Source organism: Triturus cristatus, chromosome 10, assembly GCF_964204655.1.
Source record: "Triturus cristatus chromosome 10, aTriCri1.1, whole genome shotgun sequence".
NCBI lineage: Eukaryota > Metazoa > Chordata > Amphibia > Caudata > Salamandridae > Triturus > Triturus cristatus.
Window position 1 is genome coordinate 1,205,933,412 of NC_140593.1, and position 17,132 is coordinate 1,205,950,543.

At 50.1% G+C, this 17,132-nt stretch overlaps 1 protein-coding gene across 4 annotated transcripts in view; it reads right to left on the reverse strand.

Annotated features, from left to right (window-relative positions):
- Positions 1 to 17,132, reverse strand: part of UBA1 (ubiquitin like modifier activating enzyme 1) — a 363,931-nt gene that overhangs the window by 236,488 nt on the left and 110,311 nt on the right. For all 4 annotated transcript variants that reach the window (XM_085629693.1, XM_085629692.1, XM_085629695.1 and 1 more), the window contains exons 8-12: positions 16,314 to 16,446; positions 15,689 to 15,786; positions 14,944 to 15,090; positions 14,338 to 14,514; positions 13,812 to 13,922 (exon numbers count right to left, since the gene is read on the reverse strand). In XM_085629693.1, the coding sequence (XP_085485819.1) occupies positions 13,812 to 13,922; positions 14,338 to 14,514; positions 14,944 to 15,090; positions 15,689 to 15,786; positions 16,314 to 16,446 (666 nt within the window). The remainder of the gene's footprint in view (positions 1 to 13,811; positions 13,923 to 14,337; positions 14,515 to 14,943; positions 15,091 to 15,688; positions 15,787 to 16,313; positions 16,447 to 17,132) is intronic.

Below are 17,132 nucleotides of genomic sequence, written 5' to 3' on the forward strand. Positions count from 1 at the left end.
ATGCTTTCGGCGTCGACCGCGGGTCTTTTCGATGAAACTTGCGTCGACGTCGACCGTTCTTTCAGCATCGAACGGCCAGTTTCCTGGGTTGTCTTCGACGACCCTTGCTTTTCGGCGTCTTTCGGCACCAGGGAGTCCTTTTCTAAGGATCCGCTCGGCCTCTTGTCCATGGTTCCCCCTTTGGTCGTCGAAGTTTTCGGCGCCAGGGCTCCCTTCGTGGACTTAGACTCTGATTTTCGAGTCACCCTCGTGTTTGAGGTACTTTCTGTTTAGCGCTCGACGATTCTCTTACCTAGTCTTCTTTTTTCTTGTCGGTCTCTACGACCGTGAAGTTTTCGGCTGTCTCGGCGACGTTGTCCTCGTCGTCCGTGGAGAGGCCCAGATCGTAGAGCGACGGGGCCTTACCCTTGCCATCCATGCTGGCGTTGGCTCTTCTCTGCCGATCTCTCACCCTGAGCGTCTTCGGCGCGAAGGCTGAGCAGGCGTTGCAGTCCTTACTCTGGTGTTCGACCGGTAGGCAGAGGTTGCAGACCGGATGCTGGTCCTTCTGCGCGAACTTGTGGTGGCAGTTTGGGCAGAACTTGAATGGCGTCTTGTCCATTGCGCTCAGGGCCTCTGAGTGCGCATTCTCCAAGGTCGAAGAAAAAGGGCGCTGAACCTCCTTTCTTCGCGCTCCTGATGAAATCTCTTCCTTTCCTGTGATATCCTCTAGTATTTATCGACGAAACTCGCTTTTCTTTCTTCTTCCTTCGAGTGTAATTCTGGAGCTTCCTGATGACGATCCAGACCCAACGGCGGAAAAAAGAATCTGAAGATGGCGCCCCAAAGGTGGGACTTCCGCAGGAAGCACGACGACGTCACGGGAGGTGCACCAAATGGTGGTAGTCGACGCCCACCTGGGCTACAAAAAAAAAAAAAAAAAAAAAAAAAAAAAAAGGACTACGAATCCGGACCCAACCACAAGATCGCGGAATAATGCACAGCATAGTGAATCCAGAAAGATTCACGCTGCAAAACAGAGATTCGACCTCCAACCCTGCATGTCCGGAAAAAGTCACTGTCTTTTAGATGTGTTTCCTCTGAATGAGGATTTCCCTCTATACGACTTGGAGGCCTGCTGTCGTGAAGACTGCTGTTGCTGGCCATTGGAATATCGGTTGGATCCTTGATTATAGGGTCTGTATTGATTATTACCCCTTCGAAAATTGGAGGAGGAGGTGCCGCGTCCGCGTGCACCACGAAAATTCTGCCTTTGAAATTGTAGGTTTCCTAAGGATCTAGCTGTTTCAGTATCCTTCTTTATGGACTGGAGTGCCTCATCAACGTGACTTCCAAATAACGCCTCGCCGTCGTAAGCCATGTTAAGGATCATGGACTGTACCTCCTGTCGAAAGGAAGTTGATCTTAACCATCCTTGCCTGCGTAGAACAGCCGCTCCGGCAAGCTGACGGAACCCCGTGCAGGCGATGTCTACTGCACAATCAATTATCTCCGCCGATGCTGCTTCTCCCTCTTGAAGCAACTTCATTGCTTCTGCCTTAGATGGCTCCGGCAACTCTTGCAGCACATCTGAAATATGAGCCCACACTTGTCGGTCATAGCGACCCGAAATGGCCAAGGCATTAGCTGCTCTAACCACAGTAGAGGCCATTGAAGAGAACTTACGCCCTATGGCATCCATTCGACGTCCGTCACGATCCGGTGGTGCGGTGACAGTCTATGCCGGATTTTTTGCCTTACGTTGCGCTGCCTGCGTAACGACTGACTCAGGTTTAGCCTGTCCCGTGAGGCATGCTGGGGTTCCTATAGGTGCCTTATATTTCTTCTCTAATCTAGGCACCTGTGCCGGCAAGGTATTCGGTGTTTGCATCAACTTCTTGCCTTCTTCCCAAATAAATTCCACAATAGGAATAGCATGAGTCTGTTTAAAAGGTTGACTCTTAAAATCATACAGGAAGCAATCTTCCTCTCTGCGCTCCGTTGTTAGCTTAAAACGTTGCGCCGCCCTCTCCATTAGTTGGTGAAAATTCGCTATGTTCACTGGAGGTGAATCCCCTGTTACTACCTGAGAGGGGGATGGAGTTTGTGCTTGGTAATCGTCCCACTCCGCCATATCATCGCCATCGTTATCCACATCCCCACTATCATCCGGGATTTCACCCTCTTCTGTTTCTTGAGGGACTTCCTGCGGAGGCTCATAGTGAGGCAACACTCTCTCTGGGACCTGTCTTGGTGGTGCAGACGGTAGCAGAGGTAACGGATTTACATTTGGTATCGGTGGTATAGTTGTTGGAACCACAGGAGTTAACGGGACCTCAGAACGCTGTGGAGATAGAGGAAAGCGTCGATTGTAGTCGTCCAACATGCGTTGGAGATTAGTTATGAGCGACAATGGAAGAGTCGCCGTTGCATGTTTCACAGGCACTTGCTGTATGTAAACTGGGTCTTCACCCTCACTGCTGTCCTCCTGGCATTTAATTATCAAGTCGGATGGGCTTTGCGCCGTTCCAAAGGACTCCGGTAAACCCTCGGACTCCTGATCAGAATCCGTAGCAAATAAAGGGGAGGGGGGCTGCGCATCCCCTACAGGAGTAATCTCTTCCTGACTATCGAGGCTAGAACCAGTTGGTAATGGTGCCAAAGGAACCTCAGTGAATGATGAAAGCGAGGCTGAAGTTGCATGAGGTAGCTGTTCCGTCCTTGACCTTTGGGCAGACGATATCTTGTTCACCTTTATTCTAATGAAAGAACCTGTCGTCGAGTGCTGAATGGTATGCACTGTGGACGTCTTCAGCGAAGGCCCCGTCGACGGAGCTGTTGATAATGGAACACTGGTCGACGGAATAAACGTCGGCGGAATCTGTGCCAACGAAATAGACGTCGACGGAGCCGCCGCCGACGGAGCCGCCGCCGACGGAGCTGCCGCCGACGGAGCTGCCGCCGACGGGATCTTCTTCGTCGACGAAGTGGACGTCGACGAAATCGAGGACGCCTTCGTCGATGACACGGGTTGCGTCGACGGTACCTATACCTTCTTAGTCGACGACGATGTAATGGGCAAAATAGATGTCACCGCCCTTGAAGTACTGATGGTCACCGTCGACGAGGATAACGTCGACAGAACACTCGTCTACGACGAAGCAGCCGATGTCGTCGTCAGAGTCATCGTCGACGATCCGGATACAGCAGATCTCGTCGTCGGCAGCATCGTCGACGAGGCGGACAGTCTTTTTCCAGAGGACTGGGAAAAAAAGACGCCTCTACAGCCTGAGAACAATGTCCCGAAGGCGACAAAACAGTAGGTGAGACTGCAGAAGTGGCAGCTGACAGTTTCTTTTTCTTGAGGAAAAGAGATGGTAACTCCTGCACACTACTGCGCTTAGAGGCTGTCTGAGAACGGCCAGAAAGAAGACTTTCCATGTCAGACACTGGGTCATCTTTATCCTTCAGTCTTTGAAGCCAAATTAAGAGACGGCCTTCTCTGTCTTTTAAAGTCTTTGTAGAAAAAGTTCTACAAATTTTACATTTTGCCACTTCATGTTCTGGGTACAAACAGTAAATACACTTACTGTGTGGGTCCTCAGAAAATAAACGCAGCTTTCCACACGAAGAACATGGTCTAAACAAAGATTTCTTACTTGAAGACATTCTGACTGACAAAAACTGAGCAGAGCTCAGGGAGACTCCCTGTCACACGAAGTGCGGTAGAAAATCTGAGGTGAGAAGCTCTGAGGAGAAGGTTCTAGAGAGGAGCTGGCGCCTGATTGGCCGTAGTTTGGACTAACATAATGACAGAGATAGACTACGAATGTCTTTTTTCTCTTTCCATGTATCTCTATGGAAATTTCAGATAGGTACATTCTTGATATTACTTATAATCTCTGTTTTTATATGATTACATATATATATATAATTATGGCTGTATATATTGCTATATTATTTACCGTGGGACTCCCACTCCGACGACGGGGAATATTCAAGCATGTGAATCTATGAAAGACACCCCAATACTGGAGAACCTCTGTTGTGGCGTCCATAGACCTTGGACTGTGAGGTGTGATAAAGCGCTCCCCAGCCGGAGAGCGATGCGTCCGTTGTTAGAATCACCTGAGGAACCGGGTCCAGGAACGGTCGCCCTTTGAAAAGGTTTGTGGTGTTCCACCACTGCAGAGATCGATGGGTGCGGCCGTCCACCAACACCAGATCCGTCAGCTGTCCCTGGGCCTGGTTCCACTGGCGTGCTAGGCACTCTTGAAGTGGACGCATGTGAAGTCTTGCATGGGGCACTATGAAGATGCAAGATGCCATCATACCTATTAGTTTCATGAACACTCTTGCTGGGAAAGAGTGCTGAAGAAGGAATCTTTGGCGCAAGACTTGTATGCTTGCGATTCTGGCTGAGTTGGGATAGGCTATGGCTATAGTGGCACCGAGGTATTGTTTTGTGTGAGACGGTATCAAGTGAGACTTTTGGTGGTTCACCGTGAAGCCTAGCTGGTGGAGTAATTGGATGGTAGTGTTTGTATGCTGCACACACTGGTGGTAAGACGCGGCTTTTTGAGCCAGTCGTCCAGATAGGGGGAAGACGTGAATGTTCTGTCTTCGGAGGTGTGCCGCCACTACTGCTAGGCATTTGGTAAACACCCGTGGTGCGGTTGTAACCCCGAAGGGGAGAACCTTGAACTGATAATGTTGGCCGTCCACCACAAATCGGAGGTACTTTCTGTGAGCAGGGTGTATTGGAATATGAAAGTATGCGTCTTTCAGGTCCAGTGTAGTGAGAAAGTCGCCCTGACGGAGGAGTGGGAGAACTTGCTGAAGAGTTACCATATGAAAATGGTCTGAATGGATGTATGCATTTAGAGGCCGGAGGTCTAGAATGGGCCGTAGGGTCTCGTCTTTCTTCGGTATGAGAAAGTACAGAGTAGACCTCTAGATTTGGCTGATCGACGGGTACCGAATAGTTTCTTACCTGTCGGTGTAGTTTTGCAGCTTGAAGATCTTTCTGGATTCACTATGCTGTGCATTATTCCGCGATCTTGTGGTTGGGTCCGGATTCGTAGTCTTTTCTTTTTTTTTTTTTTTTTCGTAGCCCAGGTGGGCGTCGACGTCCACCATTTGGTGCACCTCCCGTGACGTAGTCGTGCTTCCTGCGGAAGTCCCACCTTTGGGGCGCCATCTTCGGGTTCTTTTTTCCTTTCCTTTTTTTTTTAACCCTAGGCGATTGATTAATCCTTCTTGTCCCTTTATCTGTATGTTTTCATTTCTTTGATCTTTATCTTTTCCATTTTACCCCCTCTTCCTCCAGCCTCATCTTCCTGGCGGAGGTGGGTGGGTTCGCTAGTGAATCCAGAAAGATATTCAAGCTGCAAAACTACACCGACAGGTAAGAAACTATTCGTTTTGCAGCGTGAATCTTTCTGGATTCACTATGCTGTGCATAGACTTTGTAGCGGTTTTCCTAGTTCTGTGGCGGCTGGGTGGTAGATGAGCGTTGGTCGTTGAAAATGTACTGAAGCACCTTCTGTCCAACCTGTGCTTCCTTGTTCATCTGAATGTCCACGCAGTAGTGTTTCGTGAACGTGTGCACAGATGCCCAAGTTGCCGCGAGGCATATGTCCTGGATGGGCGTGTTCGCCAGGAAGGCCACGGTGGCCCCTTTCTTCCTTGTGGAGTGAGCCTGCGGCCTCTCCGCTAGCTCCTGTCCAGCCTGTTTGTGGCAGAATTGAATAGTGAGGGCAATCCACCTTGCGATGGTGCCCTTAGTCACTGGCCTACCCATGAAGCTAGTAGCAAAGGACACAAACAGCTGTTTCGACTTCCTGAGTTCCTTGGTTCTCTCAATGTAGTGCATCACCGCTCTTCTGGCATCGAGGGTGTGCAGTGCCTTTTCTGCGTTTGTAGTCGGGTTTTGGAAGAAACTTGGTATCTGGATAGCCTGATTTATGTGGAACGCCGACACTACCTTGGGCATGAAGTGTGGGTCCGTTCTCAGGACTATTCTATCCTTGTGAATCTGAATGTAGGGTTCCTGCAGCGTTAGTGCTTGAAGCTCGCTCACCCTGCGTAGTGAGGTTATGGCCACCAGAAAGGCCGTTTTCATAGTCAACATCTGCAGTGTGGCCTTGTGAATGGGTTCAAACGGTGCCTTCATGAGCTCCGTCAGGACCACATTCAGATTCCATGCCGGCGGCGGCAACCTTTTCGGGGGGGCCATCCTTTTGGCTCCTTCCATGAATCTCCTCACCACCTGCGAGCTGAAGAAACTTCCACCTTTTTCACCTCTGGTGTAGGCCACGATGGCCGCTAGGTGTACCCTTAGTGAGCTCGAGCAGAGGTTACTCTTTAGGTGTGTGAGGTACCTCAGTACTGTTGAGTCTCTTGTCATTCTGTTTTGCAGGCCCTTTTTCCGGCACCACACAGTGAATCTCTTCCATTTTGCGCTGTAGCATTTTCGTGTAGTTTGTTTCCTTGCCTCCCGTAGCACTCGCATAGTGCTCGGAGGCAATCTTAGGTGTGCGAACTCTAGGTCTTCAGGAGCCATGCCGCCAGGTTGAGGGTCTCTGGCTCTGGGTGCAGGACCTCTCCGTTTTGCATTGAGAGCAGGTCCTTCCTCCTCTCGAACCTGTATGGGTCGCCTTGTGCCATTTCTTGAATTTGTGAGAACCATGTCTGCCTCGCCCACTGCGGAGCCACCAGGATCAGAGTCATGTTGCTGGTTCTGCACTTGTCGAGCACTCTGTGCAACAGGGGTATCGGTGGAAAGGCGTAGGCAAATGTCCTCGACCAGCTTATCCATAGGGCATTTCCCTTGGATTGCTGATCTGGTTGCCTGGACGCGAAGCTTTGGCATTTTGCATTGTGGCGTGTTGCAAATAGGTCTATTGTGGGAGTCCCCCATCTCCGGAAGAGTTTCTCCGTTTCCTGGCCATTGAGCTCCCACTCGTGTGATGCTGAGGTCTGCCTGCTTAGCCAGTCTGCCTCCACATTGTCCTTCCCCGGTAGGTGAATTGCCAGTAGATCTATCCTGAGAGGTATGGCCCATCTCCAAATCTCCTGAGCTAGGGATGAGAGTGGGAACGACTGTGTCCCCCCCTGTTTGTTGATGTAGAACATCGCCGTGGTGTTGTCTGTTTGGACCAACACCCTCTTGTTGAACAGGTGTCTCTGGAATGCCTTCAGGGCTAGCAGGATTGTTTTCAACTCGAGGTAGTTGATATGGCGGACCGCATCTGCTGGGGCCCATAGACCCCTCACTCTGAGGTTGTCCATGTGCGCTCCCCATCCCTTCTGCGATGCGTCCGTGGTAATGGTCACTGTTGGGATTGGTGGTGTCAGGCTTCTCCCTGTTGTTATGTTGTCTCTGTTCCACCAAGTTATCTCCTCCTGCACTGCGTGCGTAACAACCACTAGATCCTCCCAACTTCCGTTTGCTTGTGACCATTGCTGTTGTAGCCATTCCTGGAATGGTCTCATGTGCAGGCGTACATTCGGCACCAGCTGGATACAGGACGCCATCATCCCCATCATCTTGCTCACAGCCCTCACTGTCAGAGCTCGCCCCTTCTGGTAGAGCTTCGCCTCCTTCAGTAGAGCCTCTGTCCTCCTGTCGCTGGGCACTACTGTACTGTTGCGGGAGTTGATCTTTGCCCCCAGGAAAATCTTCACCTGCTCCGGTTCCATCGATGATTTTCCCCAGTGGATCGAGAATCCCAGATTCGTGAGGGTATCCGTTACGCGTTTTGCGTGCCTCTCGCACTTTTCGCGTGAGTTTGCCTTGACCAGCCAGTCGTCCAAGTAGGGGTAGACATGTATTCCCTGCCTTCGTAGGTGCGCCGCTACCGCCGACAGGCATTTTGTAAAGACCCTTGGTGCTGATTTTAATCCGAAGGCCAGGGTCGTGAACTGGTAGTGTTCCTGTTCGATGTTGAATCTTAGAAGGCCCTTGTGCCTTCTGTTTATTGGGATGTGAAGGTAGGCATCCTTGAGGTCCACGGTGACCATGAAGTCCCTTTCTCTTATCTGTGGCAGAACCTCCTGCAGTGAAGTCATTTTGAACCTTTGCGTTCTGATGAACTTGTTTAGGTAACGGAGGTCTAGTATGGGTCTGAGGTCTCCGTCTACCTTCGGAACCACAAAGTAGTTTGAGTAGACCCCTTTGTTGCGTTCTCTGAACGGCACTGTCTCTATGGCTCCCTTTTGCAGGAGTTTCCGCGTTTCTTCTCTGAGTATTGCCAGTTCTTGGGCAGATCTCAGTCTTCCCTTTGGTTTCCTGTTTGGAGGTCTTTTCTCCAAATCTACGCAGTATCCTTACTGCACAATGTTCCGTATCCACTTGTCTGTGGTTATACGCCGCCACTCCTGAAGGTAGAACCTCAGTCTTCCGCCTACTGGTGTCGTATGCTCGTAGGCTCTTGAATCTTCTCTTCCCCCTGATGACACTTTTTTGCGCCTCACCCTTGGGGTCCTGACGAGGGAAGGCGTCCTCTTGCGTGCTGAGTCACTTCGTCGAGGGCTGTTCGCCCCCTCTCCTCCTTTGGCCACGTCCGTTCCCTCTCCCGCGAAAGGACTGGCCCCGAGGTTGATATTGCCAGTTTTGCTTCTGCTGACCTTGTCCGTGACCTTCACCCTGCTGACTTTGTTGGAATGCCTGGTGCGACGTCCCCTGCTGGCTTCCTCCCCTACCGTAGGGTCTCCGAGGGATTTCCTCGCCTCATTCCCCATAGCTGTAGGGCCCCCATGGACCTCGCCGTCTCGTTTTCTTTTTTCAGCTGGGTGAGCTTTTCGTCCACCGTTGCTCCGAACAGTGTCTCTCCGTTGAAGGGGGTGCCAAGGATGTTGTTCTGCACTTCCGGTTTGAATCCCGAGATTCTTAGCCATGCATGCCTCCTCTCTGTGACCCCTATGGCCATGAGTCTTGCTGAAGTCTCTGCCCCATCCAACGCCGTCTTTATACAGGAGTTGGCGATGTTCTTGCCTTCGTCTATCAGGTGAGAGGCTCTCTGGCGGTATTCTTCGGGGAGGTGCTTTACTAGCTCCCCCATCTCATCCCAGTGCTGGTATTGGTGTCTATTGAGGAGTGCATTTGAATTCGCCATGCGCCAGTGCATTGCGGCGTTCCTCTCGACCTTTCTTCCTGTGAGGTCAATCCTCCTGCTCTCCTTATCCGGAGGTGGGCCCGAAGTTGCTGGTACGTTGGCCCTTCTCCTGGCCGTGGAGGCTATGATGGAGTCCGCGGTCACGCTACCCTTGATGTAAGGGGGGTCCAGGGAGGAGTGTTTATATTTCTTCTCTGTCCTGGGCGTGATCGACCGGCAGGTCGCAGGTTCCTTGAAGGCTTCTCTCCCCTGATTCATCACGCTTTGTAGCATGGGGAGGAACTGGCTCCTTGTCTGGATGGGGAGCAGTGTCTCGACGAGAAAATCGGCTTTCGGTTTCTCCTCGTCGAGTTTGACGCCGAAGGCCATTGCTGCGCTCCTGACCACCATATTGTAGACCCCGATGTCGTCGGGTGGCGAAGGCCTCGAAGGGTACGTGTCCACGGGCTCCTCCGGGTTTTCGGTGTCGCGATCGTGCCATTCGACGTCGTTGCTGGTAGATGCCGCCGATTCGTAGAACGACCGTTGGTCTTCTTCCTCGGCTTCTCCCTCATAATAGGGCTCTTCTTCCTCTTCGAGATCCCTTGTCAGCCCTTCGGCGTCGAACTCGTCTTCGACCTCACCGACGTCCGCCGATGAAACCGTTGGAATCTTGAATTCCTTCATCCTGGCGTCGAACTCCTTCTTCCTTTGAAGGATGTTCTCCATTTCGGCCTCGAGCCGCCTCTTCTTTTTCTCCATCTCGGAGATGCTTTCGGCGTCGACCGCGGGTCTTTTCGATGAAACTTGCGTCGACGTCGAACGTTCTTTCTGCGTCGATCGGCCCGTTTCATGGGATGCTTTCGACGACCCTTGCCTTTCGGCGTCTTTCGGCACCAGGGAGTCCTTTTCTAAGGATCCGCTCGGCCTCTTGTCCGTGGTTCCCCCTTTGGACGTCGAAGTTTTCGGCGCCGGGGCTCCCTTCGTGGACTTTGACTCAGTTTTTCTCGAGTCACCCTCGTGTTGTCGAGGTGCTTTCTGTTTTGCGCTCGACGATTCTCTTACCTCGTCTTCTTTTTTCTTGTCGGTCTCTACGACCGTGAAGTTTTCGGCTGTCTCGGCGACGTTGTCCTCGTCGTCCGTGGAGAGGCCCAGATCGTAGAGCGTCGGTGGCTTCCCCTTGCCCTCCATGTTGGCGTTGGCTCTTCTCTGCCGCTCTCTCACCCTGAGTGTCTTCGGCGCGAAGGCTGAGCAGGCGTTGCAGTCGATACTCTGGTGATCGACCGGTAGGCAGAGGTTGCAGACCGGATGCTGGTCTTTCTGCGCGAACTTGTGGTGGCAGTTTGGGCAGAACTTGAATGGCGTCTTGTCCATTGCTCTCAGGGTCTCTGAGCGTGCATTCTCCAAGGCCGTCGAAGAAAAGGGGCGCTGGTCCTCCTTTCTTCGCGCTCCTGAAGAAATCTCTTCCTTTCCTGATATCTTCTAGTGATTCTATCGACGAAACTCGCTTTTCTTCCTTCTTGTGAATTCTGGAGCTTCCCGATGACGATCCAGACCCAACGGCGGAAAAAAGAATCTGAAGATGGCGCCCCAAAGGTGGGACTTCCGCAGGAAGCACGACGACGTCACGGGGGTTGCACCAAATGGTGGACGTCGACGCCCACCTGGGCTACGAAAAAAAAAAAAAAAAAAAACAAAGAAAAGACTACGAATCCGGACCCAACCACAAGATCGCGGAATAATGCACAGCATAGTGAATCCAGAAAGATTCACGCTGCAAAACTGCTCTATCGCGTGTTTTTGCAGGAGGGAGAGTACCTCTTGTTTGAGAAGTGTGGTATGTTCTTGTGACATCGCACGGTGTCTGGGTGGGATATTTGGGGGGGGTAGAAGTTAGCTCGAGACAGTATCCTGACCGAATAATTTGGGTCACCCATTTGTCTGATGTTATGGCCTCCCAGGTTTGAAGGAAGTGTTGTAGTCTGCCCCTGACCGGAGTGGAATGGTCTGGTGGGAGCGGGGGAAAGTCATTGTGTGGGCGGTGTGGCAGAACGGGCGGAGTTGGTTTTGCCCCTGCCTTTATTATGGTTTCCTCGATATCCACCTCTTTGGTAGCCCTTTGAGAAGGTATTCTGAGGAGGGGACTTGTAGGACGTGGAGGGGTTATCGGAAGAGTAACCTCTGCCAGAGCCTCGAAAGGAGGAACGGCGAAAGGAGCGTCTAGGGGTTTGTGATTGCAGGGCTCCCATAGACTTCGCCGCATCTGTATCCTTCATTTTTTCCAGGGCTTCGTCTACTTTTGGGCCAAATAAGTATTGTTGGTCAAAAGGGTGGTTTAATATAGATGCTTGGAACTCTGGTTTAAAGCCTGAGATCCTGAGCCAGGCGTGACGGCGAAGCAGAACACTGGTGTTTATAGCCCTGGACGCCGTGTCTGCTGCGTCAAGTGCACATTTAATAGAGGTGTTGGTAATAATTTTTCCCTCTTGTATGAGTTCATGAGCCTTATTCTTATATTTCTCTGGGAGATGCTGCATGAGAGCCTCCAGCTCAACATAGTGCGCTCTATCGTACCTCACCAGTAGTCTTCCTCAACTGGATCACTGTGTAACTCCACCCCATGATAATGTGCCGCCCGTTGTAAGAGGTGGTGGAACCCCAGGGAGTCCTCTGGTGGAGACGACCTGGATGGATAGAGATCATCCTGAGGCACATCTGGGACATCGGGATTGTGATAATCCTCCCATGGGTCAGGTGTTCCCGGAGGAGTGGGGTCCTGCGGGGCATCTGTGGGATCATAGAATGGATCTCCGTGGTCATCAGGGTCTGGAGACGGGGTTGGAGACTGATGAGGCAAGGGTGGAGAAGGTGGGGGCGGAGATGGAGGGGGTGAAGGAGGGGGAGGAGGTGGAGGAGGAAGAGGAGGAGGTGGGGAGGGTGCTCTGAACGGGGATGTGGCAGATTCCTTCCGTTTTGCTGGTGGAGGAGGAGTTGGCTTGTCCAAAAATCTTTTCTTGGAAGACAAAATTAAATGTCCAGTCCTGGGATCCTTAGTTAAAGTCTTTTGAAGAGGATCCGGTGTGAAAAGCTCCTCCGGCACCGATTCCTCCATCGGTGCCGATGTTTTCGGAACCGAAGGCTTCGTCGGTTTATCCGCGCCGTGCTTTCTCGGGGTGTCCGATTTTTTGGTCGGCGCCGAGGCAGGCTTTGACACGGAAGCGTCGGCACCGAGAGGCCAGGTTTCGACACAGATGGCTTCGGAACGGAGCTGGTTTTCTTCGGTGCCGAAGAATGTTTTTCGGCGCCGCTAGGAGGCTGGCTCAGGCCCGAGCCGCCAGGAGACTTGTGATGCTTTTTCACCAGGCCCAAAGGTGGGGTGATGGAAGCAGTATGCATGGTTTTCCCTAGGCCTGGAGGCGAAGGGGTAACCGGAGTCTCTTTCGGTATGGGCGCGGGAGTGGGAGGGGGTAGAGTACTCACGACCCTCTGCGCCGGTGTGATCTCCACGTCAGAGTCGTCGGCCTCGGAAGCGCGGACGACGTCGTCCTCCAGCTCGGTGTGCTGCTTACCGAAGCTCCGGTGTCTTCTCCAAAGATGTCAGGTGGAGCCGAGGTCGATGAGTGCGCCATGGTGCGTCGAGCTCGTCGATCCCGAATAGTCTTTTTCGAGCTAAAAGACTTGCAGGCGGGGCAGTCTCGGGCCTCGTGTTCGGGAGAGAGGCAGAGGTTGCACACCTGATGGAGGTCGGTGTGGGGAAATTTAGACCCACATTTTGGGCACTTCTTGAAGGGAGTCCTTTCCATCGGCCGAGACCGGAGTCGAGATAGGCCCGAAGGCCGCTGCCTGGAATCGAAGAAGTGCCGAAGAGAGAGATGAAGAAGTCGATTTCGTCTAAGATTCTCGATGGACGAGGATTTTTCGTCGAAGGTCGAACTGGAAAGGTTCGAAGCCGGAGCACGAACTATTACTTCCGAGCCCGATCGCGGAAAAATACAATTTGAGGATGGAGCCGAAGCCCATGCGCAGTACGGACCGAAGGAGGAGCCACCGAACTCGTGACTTCCAAAGACTGTCCAAGAAGAAAAACAAACTGCAAACATCCGGGCCCAACACCAGATGGCGATCTATGCACAGTGTATAATCTGCAGCTCATATGCCTCAAACACCTACTTCAAGAAAGGGACTGGGATGACAGCTCCAGCTAATCAGGTAGAATAGGTTTTGGCCAGGAGGTCCCAAGGTAGAGTAGATGCAAGGTGGTATGTCCACCCTGGGCAACATAAGCCAGCATCTCTTAACCAGCACCCAAGTCCAAATGGACGCCTACCATTCACTCAAGTGTCCTTAACACACACAGTTTACCTAGATAATGGGCAACTGACCTTAGTTAGACTTTGTAGAGCTTTACTTGGCGAGAACCAGTAGGCATTCCTTCTTCCCCTCACACCCCACCCCCTCACATTTCATTCGTCCCCCCCTTAGTCTTGTATTAATGAGCCACTGTATATGTATTGATACCTGCCCAATGTTGTGACTGTGTGTGTTCTTTGTCCATTGCTTTTACAACAATGAGCACTAGGTAATTTACTAATTGTTTGTTGTGGTCATTCTTCTCATACAGAATAAAAGCTTCTAGCAGTCTCTCTGGCAATTAAATATCAAAACCCATCATCTCTTCTAGGTGGCCTTTTACGCATGAGGATTACGACAAGTCAATACTGTTGCCATACCTACCGGACAGCACTTTTCTTCTGTTAGTAGAATTTCCTTGCCAGTCTCTGGCAAGCACTCAATTGCGTCAAAGTAAAGCCACTGCATGATGGGCATGAACTTCCCTGAGCAGGCCTGCAACACAGTAAAATCACTTACAGATCACAACAGTAGCAGCAGAGAAAGTGAGTTAGAATGTAGTATGTAAACAGTTTCATACCATAGTTCCACAGGGACACATGCACAAGAAAAACAAAATCCCAAGCAATCAGGATGAAGACTTCCAATTAGCTTAAAACCATGACAGTCCCAATGAAGACCCTCATTGTTCAAATGTAGCCCACTAACTTTTCCAACAATTAGCTCTAGAATCTTTGCGCACCATGCTTTCTAAACAGCTAGTAGAGTGATCACACTGTAGTTTGACAAACTGAGCCTTACACACCATGTTCTTTAAAGCGTCTGGATACACATCTTCAATGCAATCACTACCCCTGAACTGTCAAGCCTTGTTAACGCTGCCTGGCATAAGTCTTAAATGTAACTGTACCTTCATGGCCTCCTGAGCTGCCAGGCCCCCGATGAAAGCGTTGAGTGGTGCCAGATCACCAGTTGCCTGGAAGGCTAGCTCCTTCAAAAGATCTTCCAAAAGCTTCTCCTGTTTTAACAATTTGGTGGCATTTTCATTGATTGCATTGGAAAGTGCCAACACTTCTGCAGCATCAGCCTACAAGCAAACAGGGCAAGTTAGATGTCATTTCAGAGCAGGATACTCTCTCTAACTTTTGGGACCAGCAGTGACCATGCTACAAAAAGGACTGGCCCGAAAAGCAATACATTTCTACTTGAAGTAATGGTAACGCATCGGAAACAACTTCATTGAAAAATCATTTTCTGCTGTGTTCAGGGAACAAACCCCACACAATAAGTATTTTCCTAATGTATATAACTAATAACAATCCGACAATGCAGAAAATGTAGTCTTTTCACCTCAGTTCTCATGAAGGAGAAATCCAATTTGCACCCCATAATAAAGGTTTTAAAAAAAATTTTTTTTTAAAGAGATTCCTTATGTCTAGAGCTACATTTGATCACAAATAAAGCCCAAGCTCCCTAGTGTGTCAGTTAGCTTTCCCCACCCTTGACTACACTGTACCTCATTCCGCGGTTTAGGTAGACGTTTGTGTTTCTTCTGGAACTCATGCAGACCTTGGAAGCCTATATGCAGCTGGGCAGGGTGGTCGAACTTGGCGAAATCTGTGAGGAGGAAGTCTGGCTCAGCAAGAGATGCCTTCAGGGATTTCTGAGGAGATAAAACAAGGGCACACGTTCAATCCAAAGAGGGCGACTCTTTGACATGGTGAAAGCAAAGGATGGAGCCGAGACATCTGCTTTGGTGTGCTCAGGATGGCGAAAGTACTGGTCACTGCTCCGATGGACACAGGCCTGCTTGGAGAAAGGAATTGAGGATTCCTTAATCCCGCAAGCTCCAGGGGTTGCTGCACCTTAAAGCAAAGAAAGCAATCGATAGCTAGAGGGGGCCAAAGAGACCCCAAATTAAGGCCTGTAGGCATGGACTTTAGGAGGGTCTTTAGGTCACTTAAATTTTCAGTATAAGCAACAGGCTACAACTGAAAAGCAGAAGAACAGGCCCTGTCTACCCTAATCCTTCAGCATTGTTTTGTGCAGTGCCCAAATTTATCAGACAGCATGATATTCAATACCAGCCACAGTAGCATTTCAAAGACCGCTAATACAGCTTGGAGATTAGCTAAAAATGGCCGCTCATTTCATGATTAGCTCGAGTAATTAACTGAAACTATGTTTTATTAAACTACAAACCAGAGGCTCTGGAACCACACAATAAAGGTTCCCACAGCAAGGAAGTAAAGGCCACTTACAAAGCTGATCTTCTTGGGCATCTTCACTTGGCTGACAATCCCACCTCGGACATAATCTGAGAACTTGGTTGTGTCACAGATACTGAAGGTGTATGGTCCTGTGAAGAAAACAAAAAGGTGGTTCTGAAAACTTGAAAATTTCAAATACTCAAGGCACTGCCAACACGAGAGAAACCTAAAATCATTGGGTTGACGCTGCGCCTCAGTTAGGAGAAATGGCAATACCCATGTAATGACTGCACTGAAACAGGGAGCCAGAATCAATCACCATACCAGTGTCTCATGGGAAGAGACCGGGTCAGACTTCTAGCAAAAAATGGATACTGATTGAGACAGCCCAAGTCTTTCAGAGCATATTATTTGCAGTCTTAAATCATGCGAGCGAAAAACATACAAACCCCCCCCCCCCCCCCAATAGCAGTGTGTGAGTGTGAGTATTTTTTTTTTTTATAATTCACATCCCTAATTGCCACTCCAGTTTCAACTTTTACGCCAAATGACATTTTCTACAGGAGCTTAGCAAAGCCAGTGAAAGCGAGAAACTAGAACCAAGACAAAATGTAAGGACATGATATTTGGTGGTACAGGGCAAAACCCCAGAGTCACAAAGCACAGTAAACCTTACCCAAAACTTTGATCTCCACTGGTTCACAGTTATTCAGCTCATCCATTCCATGGATCTCTGTAAAGGTAACAAAATCACCACTCTCAAACCCATGGCGGGCCTCATCCAGGCATGTAACCACCCCAGCATTATCCTGAAAACACAAAGCACTGAATTGAAAAAATAATTTCTGGACTGCATCTATGAACATACCAAACTTTTCCTAGAGATCGGTCATCTAGGCTACATCAGTTATTTTGCTAAACAGAAAATGACCATCTTTTACATGGGAATCAACAAGTAAACTAGCTTAGGTACACTTCCACTCATTTCTGGCATCTTCCATAGATTCACATGCTCAGTTGAATAAACCATCTGTAGTCTGGCAAGGATCTCAGAAAATGTGGATTAAAAGTGTGGTGGTCTGCAAGCGGTGACAGGTTCCAGGTCCTTTGCAGGCCTCTTTTAGAGCCCAGGTAGTGCAGAGGCAACTGATCCCAATTAGCTTGAGTCACACAGGACTGTCCTTTCATGGAGTTACAGGAACTGGATCTGCTAACAGGCAGTTTAAAAGACTTTCCAGAGAAAGCTTAAATCCAAGATCTCCTACAAAAAGTGCACAGAGTAGAGCCGGATGAACTAAAGTATGATGATCAGGCCAGCTCAAATTAATTTATGGACAGTGACAATCTATGTCTACTAAGAGGCACACCTCCCTAGACTTACTGACAGTAGACTAAACCTACACTAGGCCCATTACTCGGTAAGTCCTGCCGAGGACAGAACTTATGAAGTTGAGGCCCTAGGACAGATTTCGCAAGGACAAAGGCTAGCAAGATA